Source organism: Pleurodeles waltl, chromosome 12 (assembly GCF_031143425.1).
Source record: "Pleurodeles waltl isolate 20211129_DDA chromosome 12, aPleWal1.hap1.20221129, whole genome shotgun sequence".
Lineage (NCBI taxonomy): Eukaryota > Metazoa > Chordata > Amphibia > Caudata > Salamandridae > Pleurodeles > Pleurodeles waltl.
Window position 1 is genome coordinate 616,929,974 of NC_090451.1, and position 17,284 is coordinate 616,947,257.

Below are 17,284 nucleotides of genomic sequence, written 5' to 3' on the forward strand. Positions count from 1 at the left end.
CCTGGGGGTCACTCCTGCACTGGAGTTCCGATCTTTCAGGTCCTGGGGGCTGCGGGTGCAGTGTCTTTTCCAGGCGTCGGGATCTGGGAGTCAGGCAGTCGCGGTCAGGGGGAGCCTCTGGATTCCCTCTGCAGGCGTCGCTGTGGGGGCTCAGGAGAGGCAACTCTGGCTACTCACGGTCTTGTAGTCGTTGCAAGTCTCACGCTTCTGGCGGGAAACGCAGTTGTCTTGAAGTGGCTTCTTTGGAAACAAAGTTGCAGTCTTTGGTGAACAGGGCCGCTGTTCTCTGGAGTTTCTTGGTCCTTCTAGAGCAAGGCAGTCCTCTGAGGATTCAGAGGTCGCTGGTCCTGGGGAAAGCGTCGCTGGAGCAGTTTCTTCAGAAGGGGGGGGGGAGACAGGCCGGTAGAGCTGGGGCCAAAGCAGTTGGTGTCTCTGTCTTCTCTGCAGGGTTTTTCAGCTCAGCAGTCCTCTTCTTCTTAGGTTGCAGGAATCTGAGTTCCTAGGTTCAGGGGAGCCCCTAAATACAGAATTTAGGGGTGTGTTTAGGTCCGGGAGGGCAGTAGCCAATGGCTACTAGCCCTGAGGGTGGCTACACCCTCTTTGTGCCTCCTCCCAAGGGGAGGGGGTCACATTCCTATCCCTATTGGGGGGAACCTTGTAAGGAAATGCCTCCTTGGCATGGTTGCCCCCTGACTTTTTGCCTTTGCTGATGCTATGTTTACAATTGAAAGTGTCATGAGGCCTGCTAACCAGGCCCCAGCACCAGTGTTCTTTCCCTAACCTGTACTTTTGTATCCACAATTGGCAGACCCTGGCATCCAGATAAGTCCCTTGTAACTGGTACTTCTAGTACCAAGGGCCCTGATGCCAAGGAAGGTCTCTAAGGGCTGCAGCATGTCTTATGCCACCCTGGAGACCTCTCACTCAGCACAGACACACTGCTTGCCAGCTTGTGTGTGCTAGTGAGGACAAACCGAGTAAGTCGACATGGCACTCCCCTCAGGGTGCCATGCCAGCCTCTCACTGCCTATGCAGTATAGGTAAGACACCCCTCTAGCAGGCCTTACAGCCCTAAGGCAGGGTGCACTATACCATAGGTGAGGGTACCAGTGCATGAGCATGGTACCCCTACAGTGTCTAAACAAAACCTTAGACATTGTAAGTGCAGGGTAGCCATAAGAGTATATGGTCTGGGAGTTTGTCAAACACGAACTCCACAGCACCATAATGGCTACACTGAAAACTGGGAAGTTTGGTATCAAACTTCTCAGCACAATAAATGCACACTGATGCCAGTGTGCATTTTATTGTAAAATACACCCCAGAGGGCACCTTAGAGGTGCCCCCTGAAACTTAACCGACTATCTGTGTAGGCTGACTAGTTTTAGCAGCCTGCCACAAACCGAGACATGTTGCTGGCCCCATGGGGAGAGTGCCTTTGTCACTCTGAGGCCAGTAACAAAGCCTGCACTGGGTGGAGATGCTAACACCTCCCCCAGGCAGGAATTGTCACACCTGGCGGTGAGCCTCAAAGGCTCACCTCCTTTGTGCCAACCCAGCAGGACACTCCAGCTAGTGGAGTTGCCCGCCCCCTCCGGCCCGGCCCCCACTTTTGGCGGCAAGGCCGGAGAAAATAATGAGAATAACAAGGAGGAGTCACTGGCCAGTCAGGACAGCCCTAAGGTGTCCTGAGCTGAGGTGACTCTAACTTTTAGAAATCCTCCATCTTGCAGATGGAGGATTCCCCCAATAGGGTTAGGATTGTGACCCCCTCCCCTTGGGAGGAGGCACAACGAGGGTGTACCCACCCTCAGGGCTAGTAGCCATTGGCTACTAACCCCCCAGACCTAAACACGCCCTTAAATTTAGTATTTAAGGGCTACCCTGAACCCTAGAAAATTAGATTCCTGCAACTACAAGAAGAAGGACTGCCTAGCTGAAAACCCCTGCAGAGGAAGACCAGAAGACGACAACTGCCTTGGCTCCAGAAACTCACCGGCCTGTCTCCTGCCTTCCAAAGATCCTGCTCCAGCGACGCCTTCCAAAGGGACCAGCGACCTCGACATCCTCTGAGGACTGCCCCTGCTTCGAAAAGACAAGAAACTCCAGAGGACAGCGGACCTGCTCCAAGAAAAGCTGCAACTTTGTTTCCAGCAGCTTTAAAGAACCCTGCAAGCTCCCCGCAAGAAGCGTGAGACTTGCAACACTGCACCCGGCGACCCCGACTCGGCTGGTGGAGAACCGACACCTCAGGAGGGACCCCAGGACTACTCTGATACTGTGAGTACCAAAACCTGTCCCCCCTGAGCCCCCACAGCGCCGCCTGCAGAGGGAATCCCGAGGCTTCCCCTGACCGCGACTCTTTGAACCTAAAGTCCCGACGCCTGGGAGAGACCCTGCACCCGCAGCCCCCAGGACCTGAAGGACCGGACTTTCACTGGAGAAGTGACCCCCAGGAGTCCCTCTCCCTTGCCCAAGTGGAGGTTTCCCCGAGGAATCCCCCCCTTGCCTGCCTGCAGCGCTGAAGAGATCCCGAGATCTCTCATAGACTAACATTGCGAACCCGACGCCTGTTCCTACACTGCACCCGGCCGCCCCCGCGCTGCTGAGGGTGAAATCTCTGTGTGGACTTGTGTCCCCCCCGGTGCCCTACAAAACCCCCCTGGTCTGCCCTCCGAAAACGCGGGTACTTACCTGCAAGCAGACCGGAACCGGGGCACCCCCTTCTCTCCATTCTAGCCTATGTGTTTTGGGCACCACTTTGAACTCTGCACCTGACCGGCCCTGAGCTGCTGGTGTGGTGACTTTGGGGTTGCTCTGAACCCCCAAAGGTGGGCTACCTTGGACCAAGAACTAAGCCCTGTAAGTGTCTTACTTACCTGGTTAACCTAACACATACTTACCTCCCCTAGGAACTGTGAAAATTGCACTAAGTGTCCACTTTTAAAACAGCTATTTGCGAATAACTTGAAAAGTATACATGCAATTTTGATGGTTTGAAGTTCCTAAAGTACTTACCTGCAATACCTTTCGAATGAGATATTACATGTAGAATTTGAACCTGTGGTTCCTAAAATAAACTAAGAAAAGATATTTTTCTATATAAAAACCTATTGGCTGGATTTGTCTCTGAGTGTGTGTACCTCATTTATTGTCTATGTGTATGTACAACAAATGCTTAACACTACTCCTTGGATAAGCCTACTGCTCGACCACACTACCACAAAATAGAGCATTAGTATTATCTATTTTTACCACTATTTTACCTCTAAGGGGAACCCTTGGACTCTGTGCATGCTATTCCTTACTTTGAAATAGCACATACAGAGCCAACTTCCTACATTGGTGGATCAGCGGTGGGGTACAAGACTTTGCATTTGCTGGACTACTCAGCCAATACCTGATCACACGACAAATTCCAAAATTGTCATTAGAAATTGATTTTTGCAATTTGAAAAGTTTTCTAAATTCTTAAAAGACCTGCTAGGGCCTTGTGTTAGATCCTGTTTAGCATTTCTTTTAGAGTTTAAAAGTTTGTAAAAGTTTGAATTAGATTCTAGAACCAGTTGTAGATTCTTAAAAAGTATTCCAACTTTTAGAAGCAAAATGTCTAGCACAGATGTGACTGTGGTGGAACTCGACACCACACCTTACCTCCATCTTAAGATGAGGGAGCTAAGGTCACTCTGTAAAATAAAGAAAATAACAATGGGCCCCAAACCTACCAAAATACAGCTCCAGGAGCTTTTGGCAGAGTTTGAAAAGGCCAACCCCTCTGAGGGTGGCAACTCAGAGGAAGAGGATAGTGACTTGGAGGACAATTCCCCCCTACCAGTCCTATCTAGGGAGAACAGGGTCCCTCAAACCCTGACTCCAAAAATAATAGTCAGAGATGCTGGTTCCCTCACAGGAGAGACCAACACCTCTGAAATCACTGAGGATAACCCCAGTGAAGAGGACATCCAGTTAGCCAGGATGGCCAAAAGATTGGCTTTGGAAAGACAGATCCTAGCCATAGAGAGGGAAAGACAAGAGATGGGCCTAGGACCCATCAATGGTGGCAGCAACATAAATAGGGTCAGAGATTCTCCTGACATGTTGAAAATCCCTAAAGGGATTGTAACTAAATATGAAGATGGTGATGACATCACCAAATGGTTCACAGCTTTTGAGAGGGCTTGTGTAACCAGAAAAGTGAACAGATCTCACTGGTGTGCTCTCCTTTGGGAAATGTTCACAGGAAAGTGTAGGGATAGACTCCTCACACTCTCTGGACAAGATGCAGAATCTTATGACCTCATGAAGGGTACCCTGATTGAGGGCTTTGGATTCTCCACTGAGGAGTATAGGATTAGATTCAGGGGGGCTCAAAAATCCTCGAGCCAGACCTGGGTTGACTTTGTAGACTACTCAGTGAAAACACTAGATGGTTGGATTCAAGGCAGTGGTGTAAATAATTATGATGGGCTGTACAATTTATTTGTGAAAGAACACCTGTTAAGTAATTGTTTCAATGATAAACTGCATCAGCATCTGGTAGACCTAGGACCAATTTCTCCCCAAGAATTGGGAAAGAAGGCGGACCATTGGGTCAAGACAAGGGTGTCCAAGACTTCAACAGGGGGTGACCAAAAGAAAGGGGTCACAAAGACTCCCCAGGGGAAGGGTGATGAGACAACCAAAACTAAAAATAGTAAAGAGTCTTCTACAGGCCCCCAAAAACCTGCACAGGAGGGTGGGCCCAGAGCCTCTTCACAAAACAATGGGTACAAGGGTAAAAACTTTGATCCCAAAAAGGCCTGGTGTCGAAACTGTAGTCAGTCTGGACACCAAACTGGAGACAAGGCCTGTCCCAAGAAAGGTTCCACTCCAAACTCCAATCCAGGTAACACTGGAATGGCTAGTCTCCAAGTGGGATCAACAGTGTGCCCAGAGCAAATCAGGGTCCACACTGAAGCTACTCTAGTCTCTGAGGGTGGGGTGGATTTAGCCACACTAGCTGCCTGGCCCCCTAACATGCAAAAATACAGGCAGCAGCTCTTTATTAATGGGACAAGTGTAGAGGGCCTGAGGGATACAGGTGCCAGTGTCACCATGGTGACAGAGAAACTGGTTTCCCGTGGCCAATACCTGACTGGAAAAACTTACACAGTCACCAATGCTGACAATCAGAGAAAAGTACATCCCATGGCAATGGTTACTTTAGAATGGGGAGGGGTCAATGGCCTGAAACAGGTGGTGGTCTCCTCAAACATCCCAGTGGACTGTCTGCTTGGAAATGACCTGGAGTCCTCAGCATGGGCTGAGGTAGAACTAAAAACCCATGCAGCAATGCTGGGTATCCCTGAACTGGTGTGTGTGAAAACAAGAGCACAGTGCAAGGCACAGGGTGAACAAGTAGAGCTGGAGTCTGGAAGAATGGCCCAGCCTACCAAGAGGAAAGGAAAGTCAGTTGGGAAACCAACTGCAACACAGCAAAAGAAAGGGAACCTCTCTTCTCAGGAAGAAGTTCTGCCCTCTGAGGGAACTGAGCCTTTGGAGCTTGAGCCTTATCAGGTTGAGCTCTTAGGCCCAGGGGGACCCTCAAGGGAGGAGCTGTGTAAGGGACAAGAAACCTGTCCCTCTCTTGAAGGCCTTAGGCAGCAAGCTGCTGAAGAGTCCAAAGGCAAGAAAAATGGAACGCATAGGGTCTATTGGGAAGATGGACTCCTGTACACTGAGGCCAGAGACCCCAAACCTGGTGCCACTAGGAGAGTGGTAGTGCCTCAGCTGTTCAGGAAGTTCATCCTAACATTGGCCCATGACATTCCCCTTGCTGGACATTTGGGACAAACCAAGACGTGGGAGAGGTTAGTCAACCACTTCTACTGGCCCAATATGTCCAACATGGTTAAGGAGTTTTGCCTCTCCTGCCCCACCTGTCAAGCCAGTGGTAAGACAGGTGGGCATCCAAAGGCCCCCCTCATTCCACTTCCAGTGGTGGGGGTTCCCTTTGAAAGAGTGGGTGTGGACATAGTTGGTCCACTAGAACCTCCCACAGCCTCAGGAAATATGTATATCCTGGTAGTAGTGGATCATGCTACCAGGTATCCTGAAGCTATTCCCCTTAGGTCGACTACTGCCCCTGCAGTAGCCAAGGCCCTCATTGGTATCTTTACCAGAGTGGGTTTCCCTAAGGAGGTGGTGTCTGACAGAGGTACCAACTTCATGTCAGCATACCTAAAGCACATGTGGAATGAGTGTGGGGTGACTTATAAATTCACTACACCATACCATCCACAAACTAATGGCTTAGTTGAGAGATTCAACAAGACATTAAAGGGCATGATCATGGGGCTCCCAGAAAAACTCAAAAGGAGATGGGATGTCCTCTTGCCATGTCTGCTTTTCGCTTACAGAGAGGTGCCACAGAAGGGAGTAGGATTCTCACCCTTTGAACTTCTGTTTGGTCATCCTGTAAGGGGACCACTTGCCCTGGTTAAAGAAGGCTGGGAGAGACCTCTCCATGAGCCTAAACAGGACATAGTGGACTATGTACTTGGCCTTCGCTCTAGAATGGCAGAGTACATGGAAAAGGCAACCAAAAACCTTGAGGCCAGCCAACAGCTCCAGAAGTTTTGGTATGACCAAAAGGCTGCACTGGTTGAGTTCCAACCGGGGCAGAAAGTCTGGGTTCTGGAGCCTGTGGCTCCCAGGGCACTCCAGGACAAATGGAGTGGCCCTTACCCAGTACTAGAAAGGAAGAGTCAGGTCACCTACCTGGTGGACCTGGGCACAAGCAGGAGCCCCAAGAGGGTGATCCATGTAAACCGCCTTAAGCTCTTCCACGACAGGGCTGATGTCAATCTGTTGATGGTAACAGATGAGGATCAGGAGGCAGAGAGTGAACCTCTCCCTGATCTTCTGTCATCAGACCCAAAAGATGGCACAGTAGATGGAGTGATCTACTCAGACACCCTCTCTGGCCAACAGCAAGCTGATTGTAGGAGAGTCCTACAACAGTTTCCTGAACTCTTCTCCTTAACCCCTGGTCAGACACACCTGTGTACCCATGATGTGGACACAGGAGACAGCATGCCTGTCAAGAACAAAATCTTTAGACAATCTGACCATGTTAAGGAAAGCATCAAGGTGGAAGTCCACAAGATGCTGGAATTGGGAGTAATTGAGCGCTCTGACAGCCCCTGGGCTAGCCCAGTGGTCTTAGTCCCCAAACCTCACACCAAAGATGGAAAGAAAGAGATGAGGTTTTGTGTGGACTACAGAGGGCTCAATTCTGTCACCAAGACAGATGCTCATCCAATTCCAAGAGCTGATGAGCTCATTGATAAATTAGGTGCTGCCAAATTTCTAAGTACCTTTGACTTGACAGCAGGGTACTGGCAAATAAAAATGGCACCTGGAGCAAAAGAAAAGACAGCATTCTCCACACCTGATGGGCATTATCAGTTTACTGTTATGCCCTTTGGTTTAAAGAATGCCCCTGCCACCTTCCAAAGGTTGGTGAATCAAGTCCTTGCTGGCTTGGAGTCCTTTAGCACAGCTTATCTTGATGATATTGCTGTCTTTAGCTCCACCTGGCAGGATCACCTGGTCCACCTGAGGAAGGTTTCGAAGGCTCTGCAATCTGCAGGCCTCTCTATCAAGGCATCCAAATGCCAGATAGGGCAGGGAACTGTGGTTTACTTGGGACACCTTGTAGGTGGAGGCCAAGTTCAGCCACTCCAACCCAAGATCCAGACTATTCTGGACTGGGTAGCTCCAAAAACCCAGACTCAAGTCAGGGCATTCCTTGGCTTGACTGGGTACTACAGGAGGTTTGTGAAGGGATATGGATCCATTGTGACAGCCCTCACTGAACTCACCTCCAAGAAAATGCCCAAGAAAGTAAACTGGACTGTGGAATGCCAACAGGCCTTTGACACCCTGAAACAGGCAATGTGCTCAGCACCAGTTCTCAAAGCTCCAGATTATTCTAAGCAGTTCATTGTGCAGACTGATGCCTCTGAACATGGGATAGGGGCAGTTTTGTCCCAAACAAATGATGATGGCCTTGACCAGCCTGTTGCTTTCATTAGCAGGAGGTTACTCCCCAGGGAGCAGCGTTGGAGTGCCATTGAGAGGGAGGCCTTTGCTGTGGTTTGGTCCCTGAAGAAGCTGAGACCATACCTCTTTGGGACTCACTTCCTAGTTCAAACTGACCACAGACCTCTCAAATGGCTGATGCAAATGAAAGGTGAAAATCCTAAACTGTTGAGGTGGTCCATCTCCCTACAGGGAATGGACTTTATAGTGGAACACAGACCTGGGACTGCCCATGCCAATGCAGATGGCCTTTCCAGGTTCTTCCACTTAGAAAATGAAGACTCTCTTGGGAAAGGTTAGTCTCATCCTCTTTCGTTTGGGGGGGGGGTTGTGTAAGGAAATGCCTCCTTGGCATGGTTGCCCCCTGACTTTTTGCCTTTGCTGATGCTATGTTTACAATTGAAAGTGTGCTGAGGCCTGCTAACCAGGCCCCAGCACCAGTGTTCTTTCCCTAACCTGTACTTTTGTATCCACAATTGGCAGACCCTGGCATCCAGATAAGTCCCTTGTAACTGGTACTTCTAGTACCAAGGGCCCTGATGCCAAGGAAGGTCTCTAAGGGCTGCAGCATGTCTTATGCCACCCTGGAGACCTCTCACTCAGCACAGACACACTGCTTGCCAGCTTGTGTGTGCTAGTGAGGACAAACCGAGTAAGTCGACATGGCACTCCCCTCAGGGTGCCATGCCAGCCTCTCACTGCCTATGCAGTATAGGTAAGACACCCCTCTATCAGGCCTTACAGCCCTAAGGCAGGGTGCACTATACCATAGGTGAGGGTACCAGTGCATGAGCATGGTACCCCTACAGTGTCTAAACAAAACCTTAGACATTGTAAGTGCAGGGTAGCCATAAGAGTATATGGTCTGGGAGTTTGTCAAACACGAACTCCACAGCACCATAATGGCTACACTGAAAACTGGGAAGTTTGGTATCAAACTTCTCAGCACAATAAATGCACACTGATGCCAGTGTGCATTTTATTGTAAAATACACCCCAGAGGGCACCTTAGAGGTGCCCCCTGAAACTTAACCGACTATCTGTGTAGGCTGACTAGTTTTAGCAGCCTGCCACAAACCGAGACATGTTGCTGGCCCCATGGGGAGAGTGCCTTTGTCACTCTGAGGCCAGTAACAAAGCCTGCACTGGGTGGAGATGCTAACACCTCCCCCAGGCAGGAATTGTCACACCTGGCGGTGAGCCTCAAAGGCTCACCTCCTTTGTGCCAACCCAGCAGGACACTCCAGCTAGTGGAGTTGCCCGCCCCCTCCGGCCCGGCCCCCACTTTTGGCGGCAAGGCCGGAGAAAATAATGAGAATAACAAGGAGGAGTCACTGGCCAGTCAGGACAGCCCCTAAGGTGTCCTGAGCTGAGGTGACTCTAACTTTTAGAAATCCTCCATCTTGCAGATGGAGGATTCCCCCAATAGGGTTAGGATTGTGACCCCCTCCCCTTGGGAGGAGGCACAACGAGGGTGTACCCACCCTCAGGGCTAGTAGCCATTGGCTACTAACCCCCCAGACCTAAACACGCCCTTAAATTTAGTATTTAAGGGCTACCCTGAACCCTAGAAAATTAGATTCCTGCAACTACAAGAAGAAGGACTGCCTAGCTGAAAACCCCTGCAGAGGAAGACCAGAAGACGACAACTGCCTTGGCTCCAGAAACTCACCGGCCTGTCTCCTGCCTTCCAAAGATCCTGCTCCAGCGACGCCTTCCAAAGGGACCAGCGACCTCGACATCCTCTGAGGACTGCCCCTGCTTCGAAAAGACAAGAAACTCCCGAGGACAGCGGACCTGCTCCAAGAAAAGCTGCAACTTTGTTTCCAGCAGCTTTAAAGAACCCTGCAAGCTCCCCGCAAGAAGCGTGAGACTTGCAACACTGCACCCGGCGACCCCGACTCGGCTGGTGGAGAACCGACACCTCAGGAGGGACCCCAGGACTACTCTGATACTGTGAGTACCAAAACCTGTCCCCCCTGAGCCCCCACAGCGCCGCCTGCAGAGGGAATCCCGAGGCTTCCCCTGACCGCGACTCTTTGAACCTAAAGTCCCGACGCCTGGGAGAGACCCTGCACCCGCAGCCCCCAGGACCTGAAGGACCGGACTTTCACTGGAGAAGTGACCCCCAGGAGTCCCTCTCCCTTGCCCAAGTGGAGGTTTCCCCGAGGAATCCCCCCCTTGCCTGCCTGCAGCGCTGAAGAGATCCCGAGATCTCTCATAGACTAACATTGCGAACCCGACGCCTGTTCCTACACTGCACCCGGCCGCCCCCGCGCTGCTGAGGGTGAAATCTCTGTGTGGACTTGTGTCCCCCCCGGTGCCCTACAAAACCCCCCTGGTCTGCCCTCCGAAAACGCGGGTACTTACCTGCAAGCAGACCGGAACCGGGGCACCCCCTTCTCTCCATTCTAGCCTATGTGTTTTGGGCACCACTTTGAACTCTGCACCTGACCGGCCCTGAGCTGCTGGTGTGGTGACTTTGGGGTTGCTCTGAACCCCCAACGGTGGGCTACCTTGGACCAAGAACTAAGCCCTGTAAGTGTCTTACTTACCTGGTTAACCTAACAAATACTTACCTCCCCTAGGAACTGTGAAAATTGCACTAAGTGTCCACTTTTAAAACAGCTATTTGCGAATAACTTGAAAAGTATACATGCAATTTTGATGGTTTGAAGTTCCTAAAGTACTTACCTGCAATACCTTTCGAATGAGATATTACATGTAGAATTTGAACCTGTGGTTCCTAAAATAAACTAAGAAAAGATATTTTTCTATATAAAAACCTATTGGCTGGATTTGTCTCTGAGTGTGTGTACCTCATTTATTGTCTATGTGTATGTACAACAAATGCTTAACACTACTCCTTGGATAAGCCTACTGCTCGACCACACTACCACAAAATAGAGCATTAGTATTATCTATTTTTACCACTATTTTACCTCTAAGGGGAACCCTTGGACTCTGTGCATGCTATTCCTTACTTTGAAATAGCACATACAGAGCCAACTTCCTACAAACCTCCATCTGCAAGATGGAGGATTCCTAAAAGTCAGTCACTTCAGCTCAGGTTGCCTTAGGGGCTGTCCTGACTGGTCAGTGACTCCTCCTTGTTTTTCTCATTATCTCCTCCAGCCTTGCCGCCAAAAGTGGGGCCGTGGCCGGAGGGGGTGGGCAACTCCACTAGCTGGAATGCCCTGTGGTGCGGTAACAAAGGGGGTGAGCCTTTGAGGCTCACCGCCAGGTGTTACAGCTCCTGCCTGGGGGAGGTGATAAGCATCTCCACCCTGTGCAGGCTTTACTAGCCACAGAGTGACAAAGGCACTCTCTCCAGGTGGCCAGCAACATGTCTCGAGTGTGGCAGGCTGCTAAATCCAGTCAGCCTACATGGGTAGTTGGTTAAGGTTTCAGGGGGCACCTCTAAGGTGCCCTCTGGGGTGTATGTTACAATAAAATAAAATGTACACTGGCATCAGTGTGCATTTATTGTGCTAAGAAGTTTGATACCAAACTTCCCAGTTTTCAGTGTAGCCATTATGGTGCTGTGGAGTTCGTGTTTGACAGACTCCCAGACCATATACTCTTATGGCTACCCTGCACTTACAATGTCTAAGGTTTGGCTTAGACACTGTAGGGGCACAGTGCTCATGCACTGGTGCCCTCACCTATGGTATAGTGCACCCGGCCTTAGGGCTGTAAGGCCTGCTAGAGGGGTGACTTAGCTATACTGCATAGGCAGTGTGAGGTTGGCATGGCACCCTGAGGGGAGTGTCATGTCGACTTACTCGTTTTGTCCTCACTAGCAGACACAAGCTGGCAAGCAGTGTGTCTGTGCTGAGTGAGGGGTCCCCAGGGTGGCATAAGTTATGCTGCAGCCCTTAGAGACCTTCCCTGGCATCAGGGCCCTTGGTACCAGAGGTACCAGTTACAAGGGACTTACCTGGATGCCAGGGTGTGCCAATTGTGAAAACAAAAGTACAGGTTAGGGAAAGAACACTGGTGCTGGGGCCTGGTTAGCAGTCCTCAGCACACTTTCAAATCAAAACATAGCATCAGCAAAGGGAAAACGTCATGGGGTAACCATGCCAAGGAGGCATTTCCTTACAGTACTGTTTCTTTATAGATATTTAAATTGTGTTGTGTGTTAAAAGAGAATAACATCCTAGGGCTTTTCCTTTCACACCAGAAAGATTTTCACAAAGTTCTCTTTACAAAATCCCCACACTTAGCAGTAAGTGAAAAAAGGCAAAAAAAACTATTTTCATGTTAAAAAAATTAATTTAAAAAAAGAGCAATTTCTCAGGAGACTAGACAGACATTTGACTTTTGTTTTAGAAAGCACAGCAAACGTGACAAATAAAACAAAACTTAAAGCCATCTTTAATGCTAGTTCACTTTATGAACTCACACAACATGGTTATTTAAGTGCCCTCTCAGGCCTGAAGGGGCAGTTGTAATTTGGACCCCTTCCAACTCTGGGCCTCTATGCATTGCACCGGCTGCACCACTGGTAGCTAAGCCCCTGGCCATTGATGAATATGTAAATGGGTAAATCTCTAAATCTTTGTGCTGAAAATGATGATTTAGAATCTTTTTTAAACAGTAGCTTAGTTCGGATTCCTTGTCACTATTTATTTCAGTGTAGAGTTGTTTACTATGAGTGCCTCACTTATTCGCGCTCGGAGTGTGACTGGAAGTGAAGGAATTAATCCCGTTCCAGTTTTCTGGTTGATCTTGATATTGTTGCAGCACTGGCAAATTTTGTTTCCTTAACCTTTGTGCATGTTCTGCTTTGTCAAGTATTGTGGGACTAGTACAAATTACTCTTAACAACTATCTATATTTCAGAACTGAAGTTGTACCAAAAAAGGTCTGACATTTTCTGGAAGTTATTTCTGATTTGTATGAGTCGTTCAAACCCTTATGGCCTTTGGCAATAACAGGTGGGAGGAATTGGTCATTTTAAGGTTCCCCTTGTCTGCACTGGATTGTAATCCTTTATTTAGTCAATGTTGCCTGAATGTACGTGTGTGTATATGTATATATATATATGTATATATATATGTGTGTGTATATATATATATATATATATATATATATATATATATATATATATAATAGTTGCTTACCTTGTTCTAAACATTATTATTTTTTTTTTTTTACAAAATATCCCCTGCAAATGCAATACTTTTGGAAGTGCATGTTTCTGAAGGTACTATTGTAATCTTCAAACAACAAGGAGGGGCATAAATGGGAGATTCGGAGGAAAAAACTCCTGGTCCTGTGTGTATGGCTCCCAGTAGTTAACACATCAAAACAGTATACACACAGTTCCAAAATGCAAGAGGGTTTCTTTCAAACTAAAGGTTCTGTATTGGATAGGAATCAATTTATTCGAAGCAAAAAGCCCTCACTCACCTGCCGGTGACATGCTTCATCATAGGGCTATGCTCCTTGTCAGGCCGGCGCTGCAATGCCTGATGGGCCCCTCAGAGGGAGCTCTTTGCCGGAGATCTTTTGATAATAATGAACAACCGGTCAAAAGTATTGTAAGGATTGGTATAAGGGTAGTTAAAAATGCCTAGAGGTAAAAAATACTAATTATTCTGATACTAATACCTCTGACATGATTAAAAACAACATACGGGGATATAGTAAAATAATGTCTACACTCCCCAAATGACAAAAATGAATGTAATCACTAAATCTCACAATGGGGGAATAGTGTGGGTAAACACAGGATCCCCTGTGTTACTCTATATAGTAGGTCATCATGTTTCTCGCTGTTTAGTCAATAAATGATCTAGTGCGATTCGTCAGGACCTTGACACGTACCTAATTCTTTAAGCAATTAGGGACCCATAATAGGGAAATCCGAAACCTACAGAATATAGAAATATATATCTATTGTAATCTGACTACTCAAGCAGAGCGTTCAGGAGATACTACCTCAGATATTTCTTTTTGGCTTTCTTCAAAGAAGTTACGTTTCGACAGATATATTTTGTACTTTCATGTATTTCATTTCTCTGGTTTTGGCCTTCTCATACATTATCAACTCCAACACAGTGTTGCATTGAATACAAGTAGCTGTCCTTATTAATATCTTTGTAGATTATATTTTTGTATTGCCATTTGCAAACAAATGATTAAAGAAATATCTGAATGCTATTTTACAGCTTTTGAGCAAACTCGCAAACAAAAACCTGCAGCCCTTAGGCATCTTTACAGTAATCTAGCAGGGTCTCTCCATATATTGCATTTAAGAAAGTTGAAGGTTGCATGGCAGAAAAATTAAGGTAAATGTGCCTCAGCATGTCATAACAAAGGTAGGCCTTTGGCCCCTTACTTTACCATTTGTGCTGTGCCTTCTCTCATAAATATTTCTAATATTACTTGAATTGTTTTCTTCCTAGACACGCAAGATCCTTTCCGCATGTGAGAAGAATCCAACTGATGCATATCAACTAAACTACGATATGCACAACCCTTTTGATATATGTGCTGCTTCTTATCGCCCTATCTACCGCGGTAAGCCTGTGGAGAAGTGCCCGCTAAGTGGTGCCTGCTACAGCCCAGAGTTCAAGGGGCAAGTCTGCAGAGTCACAACAGTAAGATTTCTTTTCTGATCGTTGTGTTTGTTGCACATATGAAATTAGCAGTACCATTAGGAGAAAACTGGCTGCTTAATGATCAGGAATATAACTTTAATTTTCTAATTTGACATATAGTGTGAATTTTCACAAAATGTATTATTCTGGAGAGATATAAAAGTATTATAGTTTGTCAGCAGGCTGGGGGCTCTGTACGTTTAGATAGGGCTTGTTTCACCGGACCATAATCTCCATGCATTGCTTACTTAAGGTATAGACTGGACAGTGTAATTAGGAGTGGGTTTGCTTTGCCAGTTGCCTTGCAACTGAATTGAAATTGCTAATATATAGAGATTGCCTGTGTCCCCTTATTCTCTTAGCAGAGCAGAGGCATGATTCTCAGTCATTTATTGGGATATAAGCTTTATTTACAGCATTGGAATCACTGTTTCACATAATTGTGTGATTGTGTGTTCAGTGTCGTCTGCTCAAATAGTTGAGACTGCACTGCATGTGTAGTTGTCTTTCAAAAACATACTATTTATATTGGACGTGTTAGTCTTTGACTCATGATTTCATGTTTTTTTCTTTCCTAGGCAACAGAGATTGGCAAGGATGTTATCGGCTTAAGGATCAGCCCGCTCCAGTTCCGTTAATGTATTATGGGAAGAGAAAATAATCATTCCTCCAATGTCATTTTATCTGTAGAGAAATCATCTTTAATCTCACAAGAAAGTGAAAATATTTCTGACTAACTACTTTCTTTCTTTTCTGGAGTCTCTCTTAAATGGCAATATAACACAGGAGTTGGTCATATATTGCCATTACTTGGAGGATCAGTTGGGTTGCCCATTTTCCATGTGTTAATGTGCTTTTTTTTAAATGATTTTAAGGTTTAGAATGAAGGACTTTCCAAGACCTGCGTAACAAAATCTAAGTATCATTACCAAAACAAGCTAAAAATGACTTAAGAACCAACACATAGAACTCTAGATTTGGATAACCCTTGTTTCATCCTAGCATCCCCTAACAATACAGATCCAGCTTTCAGTTAGTGTTCTCATTTTGTCAAATGTGATGTTGACATATTGAGCATTACAACATATGGATATGCTTGATCCCCTGTCTTGGAGCTGGTAACAATTGTGCAGTGGTGCACTTTCAGTTGCTTTCTGTTGATATTGGTAGGATTTCTATGATAATGCCAAGGCTGTTGTATATGCTTTGCTAAAGTAAAGTTTAATCTGACATGTTATTGTATGCAGCATATCCGCAAAGGTATCCCCTTTAGGCACAGTCTGTGATAACCACATGTAATGTCAAATTGACCTTTTAAACCAGAGAATAATAGGGTAATTCCAGCCCCAGAACCAAAAAAATGGAAGGTGTGATGGTGTCGCCAAGAAGTTGCTCATAACATGATTTAGATATTCTTATGGCAAGACTTTCTCACGTTTATGTAGCGACAGATAACACAAGGGCAGACTCTCTTCCTAGCTAAACGATCTCTGTCCAAGTTGAACGTTTTTAAAGTACTTCAGAGTGGAGATTATAATATTTAAGAACTAGAGAGCCCCTTATCTTTTTCCATAGTTATTCCCTGTGAATATATCAGGCTGTACGGAACACAGCTAACATGTTCTGCTCTATTCATCTAACAACATGGAGACCCTTTGTTGCTTTATCCTTTGTAGGCTGTGCTGAATGGCAATTGGTTGCTCTGAGAAATGTTTCCGAAAAACATTTAAACGTTTTTTTTTTTTTTAAACTGTAGACTGTTTAAACTATGTCTTTATCATAAAGTGACCCACCATAATAAAACATATTTAAACAAATGTATATTACTACTGCAATTACAAATTTAAAAGTCGATTTATGCAGCCTATAAATTGTTTTCATCAATGAAGTGTTGAATTTCTTTGTGCTGTAACACTGTATTCATTGTCTGTAAAGTATTTGAGTCATTTAGAGGTGCACTCATATTCGCACTTGGGTGGATTGAAGAGAGATTGAACCCTTGATTAGCCTAAATAAGAAAATACACAAGCAGCCCAATCGGAATTCTGCCCGTTCCCACCACTATGTCTCCTGAGAAGGAGCAATAGCTCCATCGTACTTACATGCTGTGCATATCCCGCCATCTAGTGTTGGGCTCGGAGTGTTACGAGTTGTTTTTCTTTGAAGAAGTCTTTTCGAGTCACGAGATGGAGGGACTCCTCCCATTTCGGCTCCTTTGCGCATGGACGTCGACTCCATCTTAGATTGTTTTCTTTCCGCCATCGGGTTCGGACGTTTCCTCTTCGCTCTGTGTTTCGGTTCGGAAAGTTAGTTAAATCTCTGAAAATTCGACGGTATTGTTTGCGTTCGGTATCGGGTTAGTTAACGCAGATCGACACCGAATTCAAGAAGAGCTCCGGTTGCCCTTCGGGGCTTCTACCCCCCGACGGGGCCTGGTCGGCCCGACCGCGTGCGTCTTCAAGGCTCATGGAACGGACCCCATTCCGCTTCTGCCCCGAATGCCATAACAAGTATCCATACACAGATCAACATCTGGTCTGTAATTTGTGTTTGTCCCCCGAACACAAAGAGGATACTTGCGAGGCCTG

The 17,284-nt window shown here is 46.8% G+C and overlaps 1 protein-coding gene across 1 annotated transcript in view; it reads left to right on the forward strand.

Annotated features, from left to right (window-relative positions):
* COPA (COPI coat complex subunit alpha) overlaps window positions 1-16,408 on the forward strand; it is a 245,868-nt gene extending 229,460 nt beyond the window's left edge. Inside the window, exons 32-33 of the mRNA XM_069217919.1 lie at window positions 14,502-14,696; window positions 15,275-16,408. Of these exons, the coding sequence (XP_069074020.1) occupies window positions 14,502-14,696; window positions 15,275-15,334 (255 nt within the window). The 3' untranslated portion in view covers window positions 15,335-16,408. The remainder of the gene's footprint in view (window positions 1-14,501; window positions 14,697-15,274) is intronic.
* The last annotated feature ends 876 nt before the right edge of the window (window positions 16,409-17,284 follow it).